Source organism: Heliangelus exortis, chromosome 1, assembly GCF_036169615.1.
Source record: "Heliangelus exortis chromosome 1, bHelExo1.hap1, whole genome shotgun sequence".
NCBI classification, from domain to species: Eukaryota; Metazoa; Chordata; class Aves; order Apodiformes; family Trochilidae; genus Heliangelus; species Heliangelus exortis.
In genome coordinates, this window is record NC_092422.1 from 52,605,412 (window position 1) to 52,619,858 (window position 14,447).

Sequence of the window (14,447 nt, forward strand, 5' to 3'; positions counted from 1 at the left end):
TTAAACTACCAGCTTTTTTGGTCATGCATTTGTAAGCAAGGACTTAATTTTGTATTTTGACTGGGGACAGGGAAGGGGATAACCTGCTACTGAATTCTGTGTTCTCAAGTGCTTCCTCAGGAGTTCTTCCCTTTTACTTGAAAACCTATTGAACCATATCCTCAGCTGACACATCTGAAGATCCTGAAAATCCTTCCAGAAGCCCCACTTGTTTTATTATTTCTCCAATAATTTTCTGAGCAATATTTCTAGATTCTAGAGCTGTGACTCACCTACCATACCCAAATACCCATTATGTAGCCAGAGAGAGTGAGAACCACTCTGTAAGTAATAACCATGTATCTAGGTGACCTGAGCAAAGCAGAATGGCTTTAGCAGGATAAGCTACAAAAATCCTACCCAAGAAGCCTCCCCTGACCCAGTGGTTAGGGATACTTCTTACTTATCTTCCAAATCATGCTAAGACAGGATCTGCACTGGGGATTCTATGCCCCATGTCAGAGCTCAAGTCATTGGGATCTGAAATTGCCATCACTTCCTCACTGTCCTTAAAGTGAAAAAAATGGACTGGTCTGACTTCAGGAATTCCCACCTGAAGAGATTTTATGGTTATGAATTACAAGAATGTAAGATGTATACAAGGAGAACAAGAGTCATCTTCCACAGGCTGAGGTCACCCATTTATATTAATCAGTATACAGAATATACTGTTTTTTGAACACCCTGAGTTATGTGTCTTCTTAAGGTCATATCACTTCACCACACTGCATATAAATGGCATTCCTCAGCCTTTTTTAGTAGAAGAAAACGGGTATCCTATCAGTTGGAAAAAGATATTTAGACTATCTTAATTGGCAAGCTGGGTGGGACACTGGATAAAGTATATAGGGTTTAATTAATGAAAAAATGCCTGTTTAACAAAATCAGTTTGTTCTTATAATTGCAAACATTTTAATCCAACTTTTTATAATATAAATAACCTCTTACCCTTGGGCACACTACAGTACTAACAGGCACTACCATGAGGACATTTGACAACTGGAATGCACAATTCCATGTTTTGTTTTGCTGCTTTAATTTGCAGCTGCTTCATGGAGCAAAGAACCACAATCAAGTTAGCAGTTTCATAGAAAAGCAGGCACCCAATTCAAGGATGTGCTTCTACATAGGTGGTAGAACCCTTAAATATGGGTATTGTAAAACACAGTACCTAAAGTTCCTGATCTACCTAGAGGTAATTTGTTGAAAGGCAAAGAGCAAATCAGTAGTAAAGGAGGTGCTGAAACCAGGTCTTCCAAGTGACAAGCTCATAGCCTTGAGATGTCTTCTGTTTTATGCTCTCTGGCTGCAAAGTGACATATATAAATCTTTCAAAACTAGGGTGCAAGTGATAGACAGAGGATTAAAGGAAGAGCCGTAAGTTTATTTTATATCAAGCTGCTTAAACATAGACCTGTATCTGCCACACTTGCATACACCTACAGTTTACTCACTGAGGCTTTCCAGTTTTCACCTGGTCTTAGCTTTTCTCCTTTTTCTCATGAAGCTGAACACCTCCACGTCCCATTCTGGGTCTCTAATTATAGGCTCAGGAATCTTTGGGTGAGCACAGGTGGGATTAATTTCTCTTTATCTTTTTTTTATTCTTTGATTAACTGTTGCTGTATGAAGACTTCCTGCCTCATGACAAACCATTGGAAGGGAATAGCAAGCAGATTCCCTGAAGCCTAAAAAGGGGGGCATAAAGCATCACCCTTTCCTCTCAGTTCATGCCTGCAGTTTCCCCACAGTCTTGCTCCTCCTCAGCATCACAGACTACTCAGACATGTCTGCCCTTACACAGCACATTATTGCTTCTTCTCCTCCTACAGCAAGACTATACTGTAGGCAACTGACTGGGGTGACCACATTATATTCAGTTTTCCTTTCAAAATAAAGTTACATGTAGGTTTCTGAGGACATGAAAGCAAGCACTTGTTTGAAGCAACTGTTGATATGGGATCGACTTACGCATTAAAGCGAGCTCGTACCACCACTCGGCAGAAATTCCTGAACCTGTGCTCACGACCAACTATGAAAAGGGGTTTATCAAAATATGGATGATTCTCTCGCAGCTCTTCCTCTTGGACTTTCCTTTTAAAAGACAGAACATGAATTATTGATAAGCGTTACACCTGGTAAAAATATCCTTTACATCTTGTTCTTTTGTCATCGTGACTCTCAATACTTTTTACTGCATACAGAAAATACTTAGTACAGAAATATGTGCACTGTTTTTACATTTTTAAATACCTTTTCATTTCAGCTTGTTCTTTTTTTTCTTGGATCATCTTTATCTCACTGTCTTCTCTCTGCGCATTTCTGTATCTCACTGTGTTGGAGTGCTAGAAGCAAAATGATTCCTTTTAAAAGAGGTCTGTGGGTTGTTGTTTTTTAATGTTTCAGATGAAAGCAAGATGCGGTATTTTACATAGAAAGATTCATATGAAAAATTTTTATTTCCAAATGCATTGCACATCGAGTCCATCAAGCATATTGTACAGTATCTGTCTATCTGCAGCCCACGCCTGCTTATTTTCATCAAAGTTAATTTCTGTTTTAATTTCATGTGTGAAGTCCCATCCGATGCAACTTTTGACTTGAAAAACAAAGACCTTGAAAGCTCAGATCTCTCTGAACTTGAATGAATACCATCAAAGTCTCTAAGTGCAAATACTGGGAAACAAAAGGCTTTAGACACCCTTTCAGCTTCTCAAGCCTGCTGCACGTGGTGTCAGGCAGAAGGCTGTGAGAAGGTACAGGTAGTGACTGCAGAGCACAGGGAGTGAGGAGAGGGAAGGAAGAAGATGGTTGCCTGGGCTCATACAGTGTAGTTTACAATCAGTTTTACTATTTAGAGTTAAATAAGTATTTGGAGCACTTCAAGAGGGATAATTTTGGGTGTTACCCTTATTGTTGGACACAAAGGCACATCTGCTTTGAGATATTAATACAGTTTCTTTCTACCACCATGCAGGGTAATTCCTTTATTGTGTCTTACACAGTTGTTTTAAGGTGCAATGCACATGTAGAAAATTCCTATGATAGTTTGGAAGCAGAGGGACTAATATCACCCACTGAATTTTCATAGTCACGGAGATCCACGAAATGTTATTATGAATTTGCAGAATTGCAAATGCACTTAGCTGCATGAAACGACACCTCAATATCATCTGTGATGACTATTTTCCCTTTTAGTCTTTGTCCTATTGTCTGACAGTTCTCATGTTTCAAAAATATTAAATTTCCATTGGAGATTTTGAAGTGCTGTTTTGCTAGACTGCATGATTTGTGTAATTCCAGAGTAAGGCTTTTTAAAGTGTCCTGGGTAGCAATTGTTGTGTTCCTAATGTAGTGACTATGGCTTCAGTGAATAGATCCCAGCAAGTGTTTCAAAGCCAGAAAGTCTATCTCGAAATTACTGTGTCAATTATTTTGATGATAACTCTAGTGCAATTACATTATTTGTTTTATGATTTCCTTTCAAGATTTCAAAAGACAAACCGTAAACAAGATCATAGACATTAATCTTACACTAGCATTTATTATATACTACATATTCTTATTTCTTATATTCTCAAATTGAAATAATACTTCATATGATGACTTACATCTTGAGTCAATGTTTCAAGAGATTTTCCTCTGCTGATTCGTTGGCTGTTGGAACCATGTCTCAGAGACCTGAAACAATCATAATCAATTTAACAATACATCTCAAGATGAAATTTTGACCTTTATAGGATGGCCATTATAAAGAGCTGCTCTCCAGCCACACAGTATCTCAAATTCTTATCATTTTTCTCTCGCTAACATCAGAAGCTTATATGTTCTTCAATTGTTTTCAATCTAGCCTAACATAAGCCAATTTCTTTCCTTCTGATCTTTAAATTGATAGCTTTGTAGACAGCAAAGGAAATGACATTTGAAATAAAAAGCCATTTTTTCCATTTATACAGTACAATGAATTTCATTATGGTTACAGTGAAGAATGCAGAATTCTGTTCTTTGTACAGGTAATTCTGTTTTTTCACATCAGGTACTTCTCAAATTTAATTCTTTTTGTCACCTTTCTTTTAAGAATATTTTTAAACCATCCTTTCTCTCCACATTTACCTGCGTTCCTGTCGAATATGATGCTGGACACTAAGTATTGACCTTTCCTTTGCAGGCTGCCCCTCAAAGGATCCACTCAGCATGCGTTGTCTAGTGCAGGCCCTACAAAGACATATAATGGTGACACAGAGTTTTCAGTATAAATGATGCTATCTGAGGTATTGTGTTCAGACAAGTCAGTTTGGCTTTCTGAGAAACAAGTGCACAGCTCAACAGACAATAACAATTAAACAAAAATGAGCTTTCCATGAAATCATATTTTCGAGGCAATGGTCCCCACCCTGCAAAACAAGTGGTCATCTGATGAAACTTCTCCAGGCCTTAGAAAAGGCCATCTTTGAGTTTTTTTCAGTTTCCTGTAGAATTTTTAGACCCTGAAGACGTCACGAAGTGTGAAAAGGGTCAAGCAATCCATTAATCATCAATAAAACCTGTCTGTCAACAATAAAGAAGGGAATATTACAAGACCTGCTGTCATTTTAAAGATCTCTTTCTGGGCTGCATGTGGCAAAATATTTATGTACACACTCAAGACTCACAGCACATCTTTGAGTGTTCTACACAGCTGAGATCATATATGGTTTGAAGTGAAAAGCTGCACATTGCTGATACCACAGAACCATAAAATTTTTTGGGTTTGGAGGGACCTTAATGGTCATCTAGTTCCAGCTCCCTGCAATGGGCAGAGACATATCCCAGTGGACCAGCTTGGCCTCAAATACTGTCAAGGAAGCCACAACTTCCCTGGGCAATCTTTCCAAGTGTTTCACCACTTTCACAGCAAAAAATTTCTTCCTAATAGCTAATCTAAATCTACCCTGCTCCAGCTTAAAGCCATGACCACCTCAACCTGTCACTACACACCTTTGTAAGAAGTCTCTCCCCAGCTTTCCCGTAGGCACCTTCAGGTGCTGGAAGGCAGCTGTAAGGTCTCCTCAGAGATTTCTCTTCTCCAGGATGGACAACCACAACTCTCTCAGGCTCTGATTATCTTTGTGGCCCTGTTCTGAACTCAGCCCAAGAGCTCCATGGTCTTCTTGTGTTGGGATCTCCAGAACTGGACACAGTACTCCAGGTGGGGTGTCATGAGAGCAGAGTAGAGGGGGAGAATCCCCTCCCTCTCCCTGCTGGCCACGCTTCTTTTGATGCAGCCCAGGGTACAGTTGACTTTCTGGGCTGCCAGCACACATTGTCAGCTCATGTTGAGCTTCTCATCAACCAACATCCCTAAGCCCTTTTCCTCAGTGCTGTTCTCAATCCATTCTCTACCCAGCTTGTATCCTGAAATATGGAATGTCTGCTCTCTGGGTAGGCATCTTGCAGCATTTTGTTTTGTGGGTTTTTTTCACTTGTTCGCTCATTTGCTTCATTTTGTTTTTACTGAATTTTGGCAAACATATTTTACATATTGGCAGAAATTACTGTATATTAGCTAGTATGTGTGCCACAGCTAAACACAGCATGCACATCACTATTTTGATAGCTGCAATGAGATGGATTTGATTAAGAAAAAGAAGTTTCCACTAAAAGAACACAAGCAAATCCTCTGATGGTTGAGAAACAGAATTTCAACACTGGAAAAATATTTTACCTTTTCAGGAATGCCGCAATTTTAAGCTTACACAGTGCACGCCTTATTGCTCAGTTTGTGTTATGCAGCCATTCAGAAAAACACAAGACCCAGCTGGTAATATTTCATACTTTTTAATGAACGGAATCTCCACAGTTTTTTGAAAACATGAGAAAAAAAGTACATGCTATTGGAGTAACCACTCTGTTTGCTGCAAGGCTTAGGTAAGTCCTGTCCTTGAGAGCACGGGAGGAGCACGTTTGATGGCACAAGCTGCCACCAGGAATATTCTTTCCTTGCTGTGACTTCTGGTTTTCACTCTTCTCTGCTGTTTCTCCTTCTTTTGGATTTAAACACATGAATGATATGAGTGGGATCCAAAGTGAGGCCTGGAACAAAAATGAGAATCTTAGGATGTTTGTCATTGTCATCACTGCCAGTAATACCACCATGCCAGAGAACCATATTGTGCTGCAATTGTTACAGAAGGATTAGGTTACACTACAATGAACTGAAGCATCACACCATTTTAAGAAAATTACTCTCTGTATTATGAAACACAGTTCCATGTAGCCAAACCATGAATATTTTAATGATAAGGGACTTTAAGCATTATATTATAGAGGATGATACTACATAACATTGTCAGAAGACAACAGAGATATCATTCGAATACCTGTGCAATTTTCTTGTAAAAAAACCACAACAAACAACAAAAAGCCCCCAAACAAACAAAACAAAACAAAAAACCAAAAACCACACCGAAATCCAGAACAGATCAAAACTACTTCCCAAAATAGATCCTACCTAACTCCATTAAAGTGAAAGTTCAGTTTTTACCAGCAGAGGCAACAGAAACTTCTGGGGTCTGACTTCTGCACAGAGGCTTTCTGCTGTGGTAAGACAAAGAGGGTAACATCTTTTTTTTCTCTCCTGTAAATATAAACCATTGTGCCCTGCTTTTAACACCTAGATATTACTTTCTTGACATCAAAAAGTGACTTGCATATAAACATTTCATGGCCTTGCACACAGGCATGTGTACATGTATGCCACATTACATAAATCTAGTGGCCATAATAAAAGAGAACAATAAATGCTCAGGCAATAAATTCTTTACCTGACTAATGAACAAGATGGCTTATGTGATTACTAATGTTATAATAAAATGCACTTACACATATTCTGTACAGAATGGGCTTGCCTAAAGGGTAACACCAGTAGAAAGACAGCACTGTCAATGATGTCTGCCTAAGTTAGATTCCTAAATCCATATTTAGACTTTATATCTATTGCCTTTCAGCACAGAGATCAGAATTTTTTATCAAGCAACTGCAAAGAAACTTTTTGTATTTTTGGAGGAACAGATGCTAAGCTGAAAAGGTCACGACTACTCCGTGACAGCCTCCTGGAATTCTCCACTTGATGGGAATTAATGCTTTAATCTTCCTTGTATTAAATCTTAGTTAAAGCCATGCTTTTTTATCCACTTGACTCAGGATATGAGAATTTTTCAGCTGTTTAGAGACCTAGAGGTGCAGATCTTTGGAGATTTCTGAAAAAGAAGGCTGGTGTGATGAAGTTTTCACGACTGCATAGCTGTCACATTTGAAGTCTGCAACAGGATATGCTTTCTCACTGTTGACACCTACACTTACATGGCTGTGCCCAGCCTCCCCTCATAATCAGCAGAGATGTAGGACTCAACTTGTTTGTACAGTGGTGTCCTGTATCACCTGTTATACCTTGAAGTACTTTGCATTGGTTCCAGTTGCTGCTCCAGCATGGCACGGGCCCCCTACAAATGTCTGTATTACCACCCATCTTCAAGAGGAAGTTTTTGACACCCTCTGGCATCTCCTGCCTTTATTAGATGTCCATATGTGAAAAACTTCCTTGAATGCTTAGTCAATTAAGTTAATTAATGATGTCTGGAAGCTATTCAAGTAATCACAAAGTGGGCATCTAAAGACAAAGTGGTCAGCCAAAGATCTCCACTGCCTGCATTGACCAGACCTCTGCTGGCTAGATGAGAGATGTTATCACTTATCTCACAAGCAGATCTGGTAGTCTGGAGGTGAATCCCACACCTGGGACAATCACTGTGCCAGTGTTAAAAATTTCGTTCTATGTGGTTTGCAAATTGGAATTTTAAAAATATGCTTTCCTGACTTGATATAGCCTCATATAACTGTAGCTGGTCAAAATCTTTTGAGCTTTTTTTGAACAATGCAGAAAAAAAACCCTCTTTTTTTCTGCTAAAAAATGGCTTATACCAATTCTATGGAATAACAGATAGGATCATTTTCACTTGTGGAGGAACAAGCAAGTTATGAAACAAAGGAGAAGAGACAAGAAATATGTCATGCTTCTAGACTTTGTACTTATCTTGCAGAACTGTGAACACAGTCCAGCAGCTTCCAAATGACATGCTCTAAATTTGTCTTGTAAAGCACAAATGTAATAAAATATCCTGGAAAAGAAAATTTGATTTGTTAGGTTATCAGAAAGTCAGACTACAGGTGAAGACCATGCAGAACGAGACAATACAGTGAAATCACACAGTTTGTATTACCTGCAAACAACTATGAGGTCCATACTTTTGAAGTATCTCAAACTATTTCATGCTTTGAGACCCCTGAAAAATACATCAGTGATCAGTATGTTAAAGTAACATTGTTTGAGACAATGTAAAATGCTTTGATCAGTACTTCAAAATACCATACCTTTAATGAATATTCTGAGGTCTCTTGCAGAGGGTATGTAGATGCCTCATGCTTGGACTTTTTATGGAGGCAACAAGTGTTTACTTATCTTCTTGCATTCCTGTATAACACCAATTTGTAGCTTTTCTGCATTATTTTAATGAAAGAATAATTACATAGTAACTTCATCAACTTCATATATTACTATGTACTTTTGTTCTTGTTCTCACGTGCTCATGCTGAAGCCTTAGCAGTGTGATAAGCTTCAGTAAAACACTCAATTACCAGCCTCATTCAGCAATGGTTTTACTATCACTTTATCCTTAATAAATCCTTGTATCCTCTCATTTTACTTCCATCTGGCTTTGAGTATGTGGTTAAATATGCCAAACTATGATTCATGGTGAATCCATTCGATAGGTGTTTTAGTGTTTCTCTCTTTCATTTAAAAAAATTAATTCAGTATGACACTGCTTGAATAGCAAGAAAAATGCACATTTTCACCACAGCCACACAATTGTTCTTGTGGAGAAATATACTTCTTCTAAAATTTGACTGCTAAAATAAAATGAATTGTTAATACAACTTGGATAATTCATGTTCCTTCTTTTCCACATTTTTTCTTGTTTCCTGTCATGTGTTTCTAAAGGAAAAAGACAAATAGTCACTTATTTACTTTAATCTCTGCTCAGCCTATTGATCTATAGTAGCATATGTCCTTTCCTTTAGCTATTTCATATTCCCATTGTCATTTTTGCCTTGCTGTTTCAAGTTCTCCTCTACCAGATGTTTGTATAATAATTATATTCCTTAGATTACAGAAGAATCAATAGAATCAATGGAAAAGATGAAACCTTAAGTGGCCATCTAGTCTATCACCTCTCTAAAAGCAAGATAAATTAATGCTACCTATACCATTCTGAATGGATGTATCTCTAGCTTCCTTTTCTATACCTTCCTCCACAGGCCACTAATTCAACCTCTCAACAGCACTTTACAGTTATCTAGAGCCTGGCTGTCACTTGACAATGTGCATTTCAGTATTACTTTCTGTTTGTTTTTGCAGGAGGTGGCTGAAATCCTATTATGTCATATGCTTGTAGAAATTTAAGAAGGTGGTGATTAAGTACAGATTTTGCTCCTGATGACAACACCCATCACCCAACACCCATAACTACAATATATTTTTCTGAGAAGTGCATGGTATCAAAGCCCAGCACCTCATAAGCTGAGCTTAACTGGAGCATCTGTTCTGAGAAATTAATGATATTTTAGCCTCATAGTCACAAAGATAGAAATAATATGCTTGAGAGAAAGAAACATAAAATATATATAGAGAGAAACTTGTGTAAATTGATTTACAACTGACTAATAAAAGTCTTTTATTTAATGCAGATAAATTTTTAATAAAGGATTATCAAAGGTATGCTTTTGATAGACTCATTTAGGTTGGAAAAGACCCTTAAAATCATCAAGTTCAACCATAAACCTAACACTGCCAAGTCCACCATGTCCACACTAAGCCATGTCCTTAAGTGCCAGATCAAAAAGTCTTTTAAATACTTCCAGGGATGGTGACTCAACTATTTCCTGGGCAGCCAATGCAGTACCTGAAAAGTGAAGTACTTTTTGGTGAAGACATTTCTAACTAATCTAAACTTCCCATGGAACAATTTGTAGCCCCAGGACTTGGCCACACTTGTATATGTGTATATGTGTGTTTGCAGAAAACAGTGTGCTTGGGTTAGGGAGTTTGAGCACTGGGTCAGCAAAAGCTTCATAAAGTTGGACAAGAAAATGTGCAGAGTTTCACAGCTGCAATAGGAAAATACTTCCATGTGCCCATATAGGCTGTGGAGTGCTTGGCTAAAGAGAATCATAGAATCATATGGGTTGGAAGGGACCTCAGAGATCATCAAGTCCAACCCTTGATCCACTACCGCTGCAGTTACCAGACCATGGCACTGAGTGCCACATCCAGTCTCTTTTTAAATATCTCCAGGGATGGAGAATCCACCACTTCCCTGGGCAGCCCATTCCAATGTCTGATCACCCTCTCAGTAAAGAAATTCTTTCTAATGTCCAACCTAAACCTCCCCTGGCACAACTTGAGACCGTGCCCTCTTGTCTTGCTGAGAGTTGCCTGGGAAAAGAGACCAACCCCCCCCTGGCTACCCCCTCCTTTCAGGGAGTTGTAGAGAGTGATGAGGTCTCCCCTGAGCCTCCTCTTCTCCATGCTGAAGGATCTGGGGGTTCCATTGTGCACTAGGTCTGGGTGGGATGGAGTTACCTGGATAATAATGTGTTCCTGCCATCAATAAGGCAAACTGACTACTGCATTATGATGGAGGGCAGTCAGCAGATGGATGGAAGTTTTTGTCCTTCCTCTACTCAGAGATGGAGAGGGTGCATCTAGGGCACACTTCTAGGGTACTTCAAAAGGGATACTGAAACACAGGAGCACGTACAAGTGGTCAGTGTACTACAACACGTGACTTGCAGGGAGAACTGAGTGAGCTGGGCTGGTTTTCTTTGGTGAACAGGAGGTTAAAGTATGGAGCTCAACTCTTCCTGTGAGATGACAGAGCAGTGAGGCATGGCCAGAAACAGTGGCTTGGGGGGGTTCAGATTGGGTATCAGGCAAACCCGTGCTCAAGGGCAGGGAATGCAGTGCTGGAATCAGAGCAAATGGAAGCTGATTTGATTCAGGGTTAACAACAATCCTCTTTGAAGTGGGCAGTTGGACAACATGGTCTTCAAAGTTCCCTTCTGACCAATAAGTCTGTGTTCCTGTGATATGAAAATGTTTGTTCCTTCTCTTATGAGAGGTGATGTATTATACTACTGTATTAGTGTCCTGAGAGAATTTATTCAGAGATTTACTTTACAACTTTCTTAGAGGTGCAGAGAATCTTGTTTCCCATTCTAATATTCAGAAAAAAAACAAACCACTGCATTTTGCAGAAATACTTGTATGCACAGTCTAAATTATCTTCTAGCACATTAGCAAATTAGTGGAACTACATACTTAATTCAAGCAATTCTTCATTTCTCCCCCCCAAGATGCACTCAAGGCAGTCTCAGTTTCAAACATAAGATAAATGAGCTTCAGTCAATTAGCTGTTTATGAATCTGAAAGTTCCACTTAACCATGAGATATGTTATTCCCTCAGGCCCAGTAAACACATCTGACAAATCTTGACTAGAACAATGAAAACCCTGTTGCATATCCCTAGCATCAGTTTATACTTTGACTATAGAATTAGCTGTAATGAAAAGCAAATAAAAAGCTGCCTGTTTTAAAAATGTTAGTTTCCCAAACATATATATTCTATAATAAAATGAACTACTGTGATCTTCGGGGAGCTTGATTTTCTTATGAAAAGACCATAGAAATTCTAAGCTACTCCTTGTATTTTATTAAATAAGAACATAAACCCTTATGTGCAGGTTGCCCAGAGAGGTTGTGGAGTCCCCAGCCTTGGAGATATTCAAAAGCCACCTGGACATAGTCCTGGGCAACTGGCTCTGGGGGCTTTGTTTAAGTAGGAAGATTGGACCAGAAAACCTCTGCAGGTCCCTTCCAATCCCAACCATTCTGTGATTCTGTGGGAGCACAGTTTATAAACATTGGAATCAGGCTCTGCACTACTGAGACTGATTATATTTTGGACTATGTAGGACTACTTTTAATTTGTTCAGTTTCCCCCCCCCCCCACCATTCTGTGCTGTTTACAACATATCCACAGCACTGGAGAGAATGGATTGGATCTTCACCACCCTGCAGGACCAGACACCCATCCTTGGGTAATGATTCTACAAGAAATGAGGGTTAGAAGAGCCATAGGCACAAAATATGCTTTTAAGAAAATTCAAAATAGAGTGATACAAAAGTGGCAAAACCTGAAGATATACAAGAGGAATGAAATTTACTAGAAGTGGTTATTGCTGCTGAGGGGAATGCATAATGATTTTCAGATAGAAATGCAGCTGTTTGTTATTCAGAGCCAGTACTAAATGCGATCATGTTTTAAAAAGTTGTTGTTTATAACTCACTTTTATCTTGTTTCATTTTCTTGGAAAGATGAAGTTCCCACCTCAGAATGGATTTATGTGAGGAGCTAAGCCTCTCTGTACTCTGACACTGGCAAGGGTGATGAAAATCACTGGTCCAAGTACCCAGGCCTGTAGCTGCTACATCCTTGACTCTCTTCCCAGGACTAACTTGCATCAAGACCTCAAGGGTGTGTCTGTCTGTCTGTCTGTCTGTCTGGGAGAAAAGGTTGCTTTTCAAGCAAGGATCTTCAGAAAATAGTTTGTCTGGACTGCAGTAAGAAAGATGGAGAAGAATGGAGAGAACTGAGACCTCATCTAATGTAAAATGTAAATGTAAAATTAGATGAACAGGTGAGACAGATAGGATTTAATATATGAACTTTCTCTCTGGGTGGTCAAGGGCTATTTATGCCCCTCTTTTTTCTACTTGGGCAAGAAGATGTCAAGCTGCAGTTCATTATGTGCAGAGAAGAACAAGGTTTGGAGAGAGGAAGATACACAAGAGAGACATAAAGATACCTGAGTGTCATGCATATTCCTTCTATGTGGTTGGTTATGTTGAAACATTCAGAATTTGATTTAGAGATAATTTTACAAGGTTTAAAAAGTAGGGATTAAAAAGCTTAAGAGAAGGACTTAGGCTAGAAGAGACTTAAAATTCTCTTTTCAGTATGATAATTTGATGTATAGGCATTGCTTCATATTAATGTTCCTTACTTTACGCAGGGAAAAAATGATGCTAGAAAGAATCTTTTCAGGTGGGAGATCCTGAGCTCTCTCTTATTTTTCTTGGCATAAGTGCAATTTCTTCTTTTCTGACATACTCTGAATAGCTGAAAATCAGCTAGTTTTATTAAGAAGTATAACAGGATTTACTATGAAAATAAAAATAAGAAAAATATCATGTCTTGTGAGTTTAAGTTTTCCTGTATTCCTTGAAGTGAATCCAAATTTTCAGCTGTAAATTTTATCCTTTCTTATAATTTCTTTCTCTGTTTGCAAAACTCCCCTGAATCAACACTGGCATCAACACAGCAACACTGGCAGTGCTCAGGACCAGCAGGCCCATCAATGGCAGGGCTCTCCATCAGCATGGCCATGAACACAGTTTTATTGTTCTGGAAGAGATGTAGTGGAGATGCTACAGTTTAGAGCTTATTTAATAATTCTGAGGCAACAGCAAGGAAACATAATACGTATCTGTTCCTTTCTCTCAGAAGAAGAATAATCACACAGAATCATGGAATGGTAGGGGCTGGAAGACAATTTGAAAGGTCATTGAGTCCAAGCCTCCTGCTAGGGCAGGGTCACTGAGTGTGGGTCACACAGGATGGCATCCAGGTGGGGTTTGAATGTCTCCAGAGAAGGAGACTCCACAACCTCCCTGGGCAGCCTGTGCCAGTGCTCTGTCACCCTTACAGTGAAAAAGCTTTTCCTTTATGTCCTTCTTTCTATTCCTGCCCACACCAGGACATTTATAAATGACTTATAAGCATCCTGAGAAAGCATTAGAGGATGTATATACCCACTCCCTCATTTTCCCTGTGCTCCTCAAAATTTCACTGGCAGTGACCCAGGAAGTAGATGGGAAAGCATAGTAAATGTTGGTTAAGTTAACAGATTAAATAGACAAAATAAAATAAAACAAAACAAAACAAAACAAAATAAAATAAAATAAAATAAAATAAAATAAAATAAAATAAAATAAAATAATAGGTTAGTCAGTGAGAACTTTTGTCTTCTGCTTCTGAAACTGTTGTTCAGAGGAATTCAGGTGAATTGATGAAAAGTCCTCTCAGATACAAAACTTTGCCAGAAGCCATGCTCTGAAGGACCAAGTGGGAGTCAGCAGGACTTAATTTGGACTGACTGATTTATGATTCTGTCCTGGTACCCTGGAAACTTAGTGGAGTCCAAACAATGGTTTACTTGAAATCACCTTCCACTCCACTTCGTATTTCTTC

The 14,447-nt window shown here is 38.9% G+C and overlaps 1 protein-coding gene and 1 long non-coding RNA gene across 3 annotated transcripts in view; both read right to left on the minus strand.

The window, feature by feature from the left end:
- The window catches only part of NALCN (sodium leak channel, non-selective), a 228,773-nt gene that overhangs the window by 34,823 nt on the left and 179,503 nt on the right, over positions 1-14,447 (minus strand). For both annotated transcript variants that reach the window (XM_071742574.1, XM_071742583.1), the window contains 4 exons: positions 4,153-4,254; positions 3,651-3,720; positions 2,293-2,384; positions 2,011-2,133 (listed from right to left, as the gene is read on the minus strand). In XM_071742574.1, the coding sequence (XP_071598675.1) occupies positions 2,011-2,133; positions 2,293-2,384; positions 3,651-3,720; positions 4,153-4,254 (387 nt within the window). The remainder of the gene's footprint in view (positions 1-2,010; positions 2,134-2,292; positions 2,385-3,650; positions 3,721-4,152; positions 4,255-14,447) is intronic.
- Positions 8,109-8,539, minus strand: LOC139795661 (uncharacterized). Its single transcript, XR_011725634.1, has 3 exons — positions 8,449-8,539; positions 8,298-8,360; positions 8,109-8,195 (listed from the first exon to the last, which is right to left on the minus strand). It is a non-coding gene; the product is annotated as an uncharacterized lncRNA (long non-coding RNA).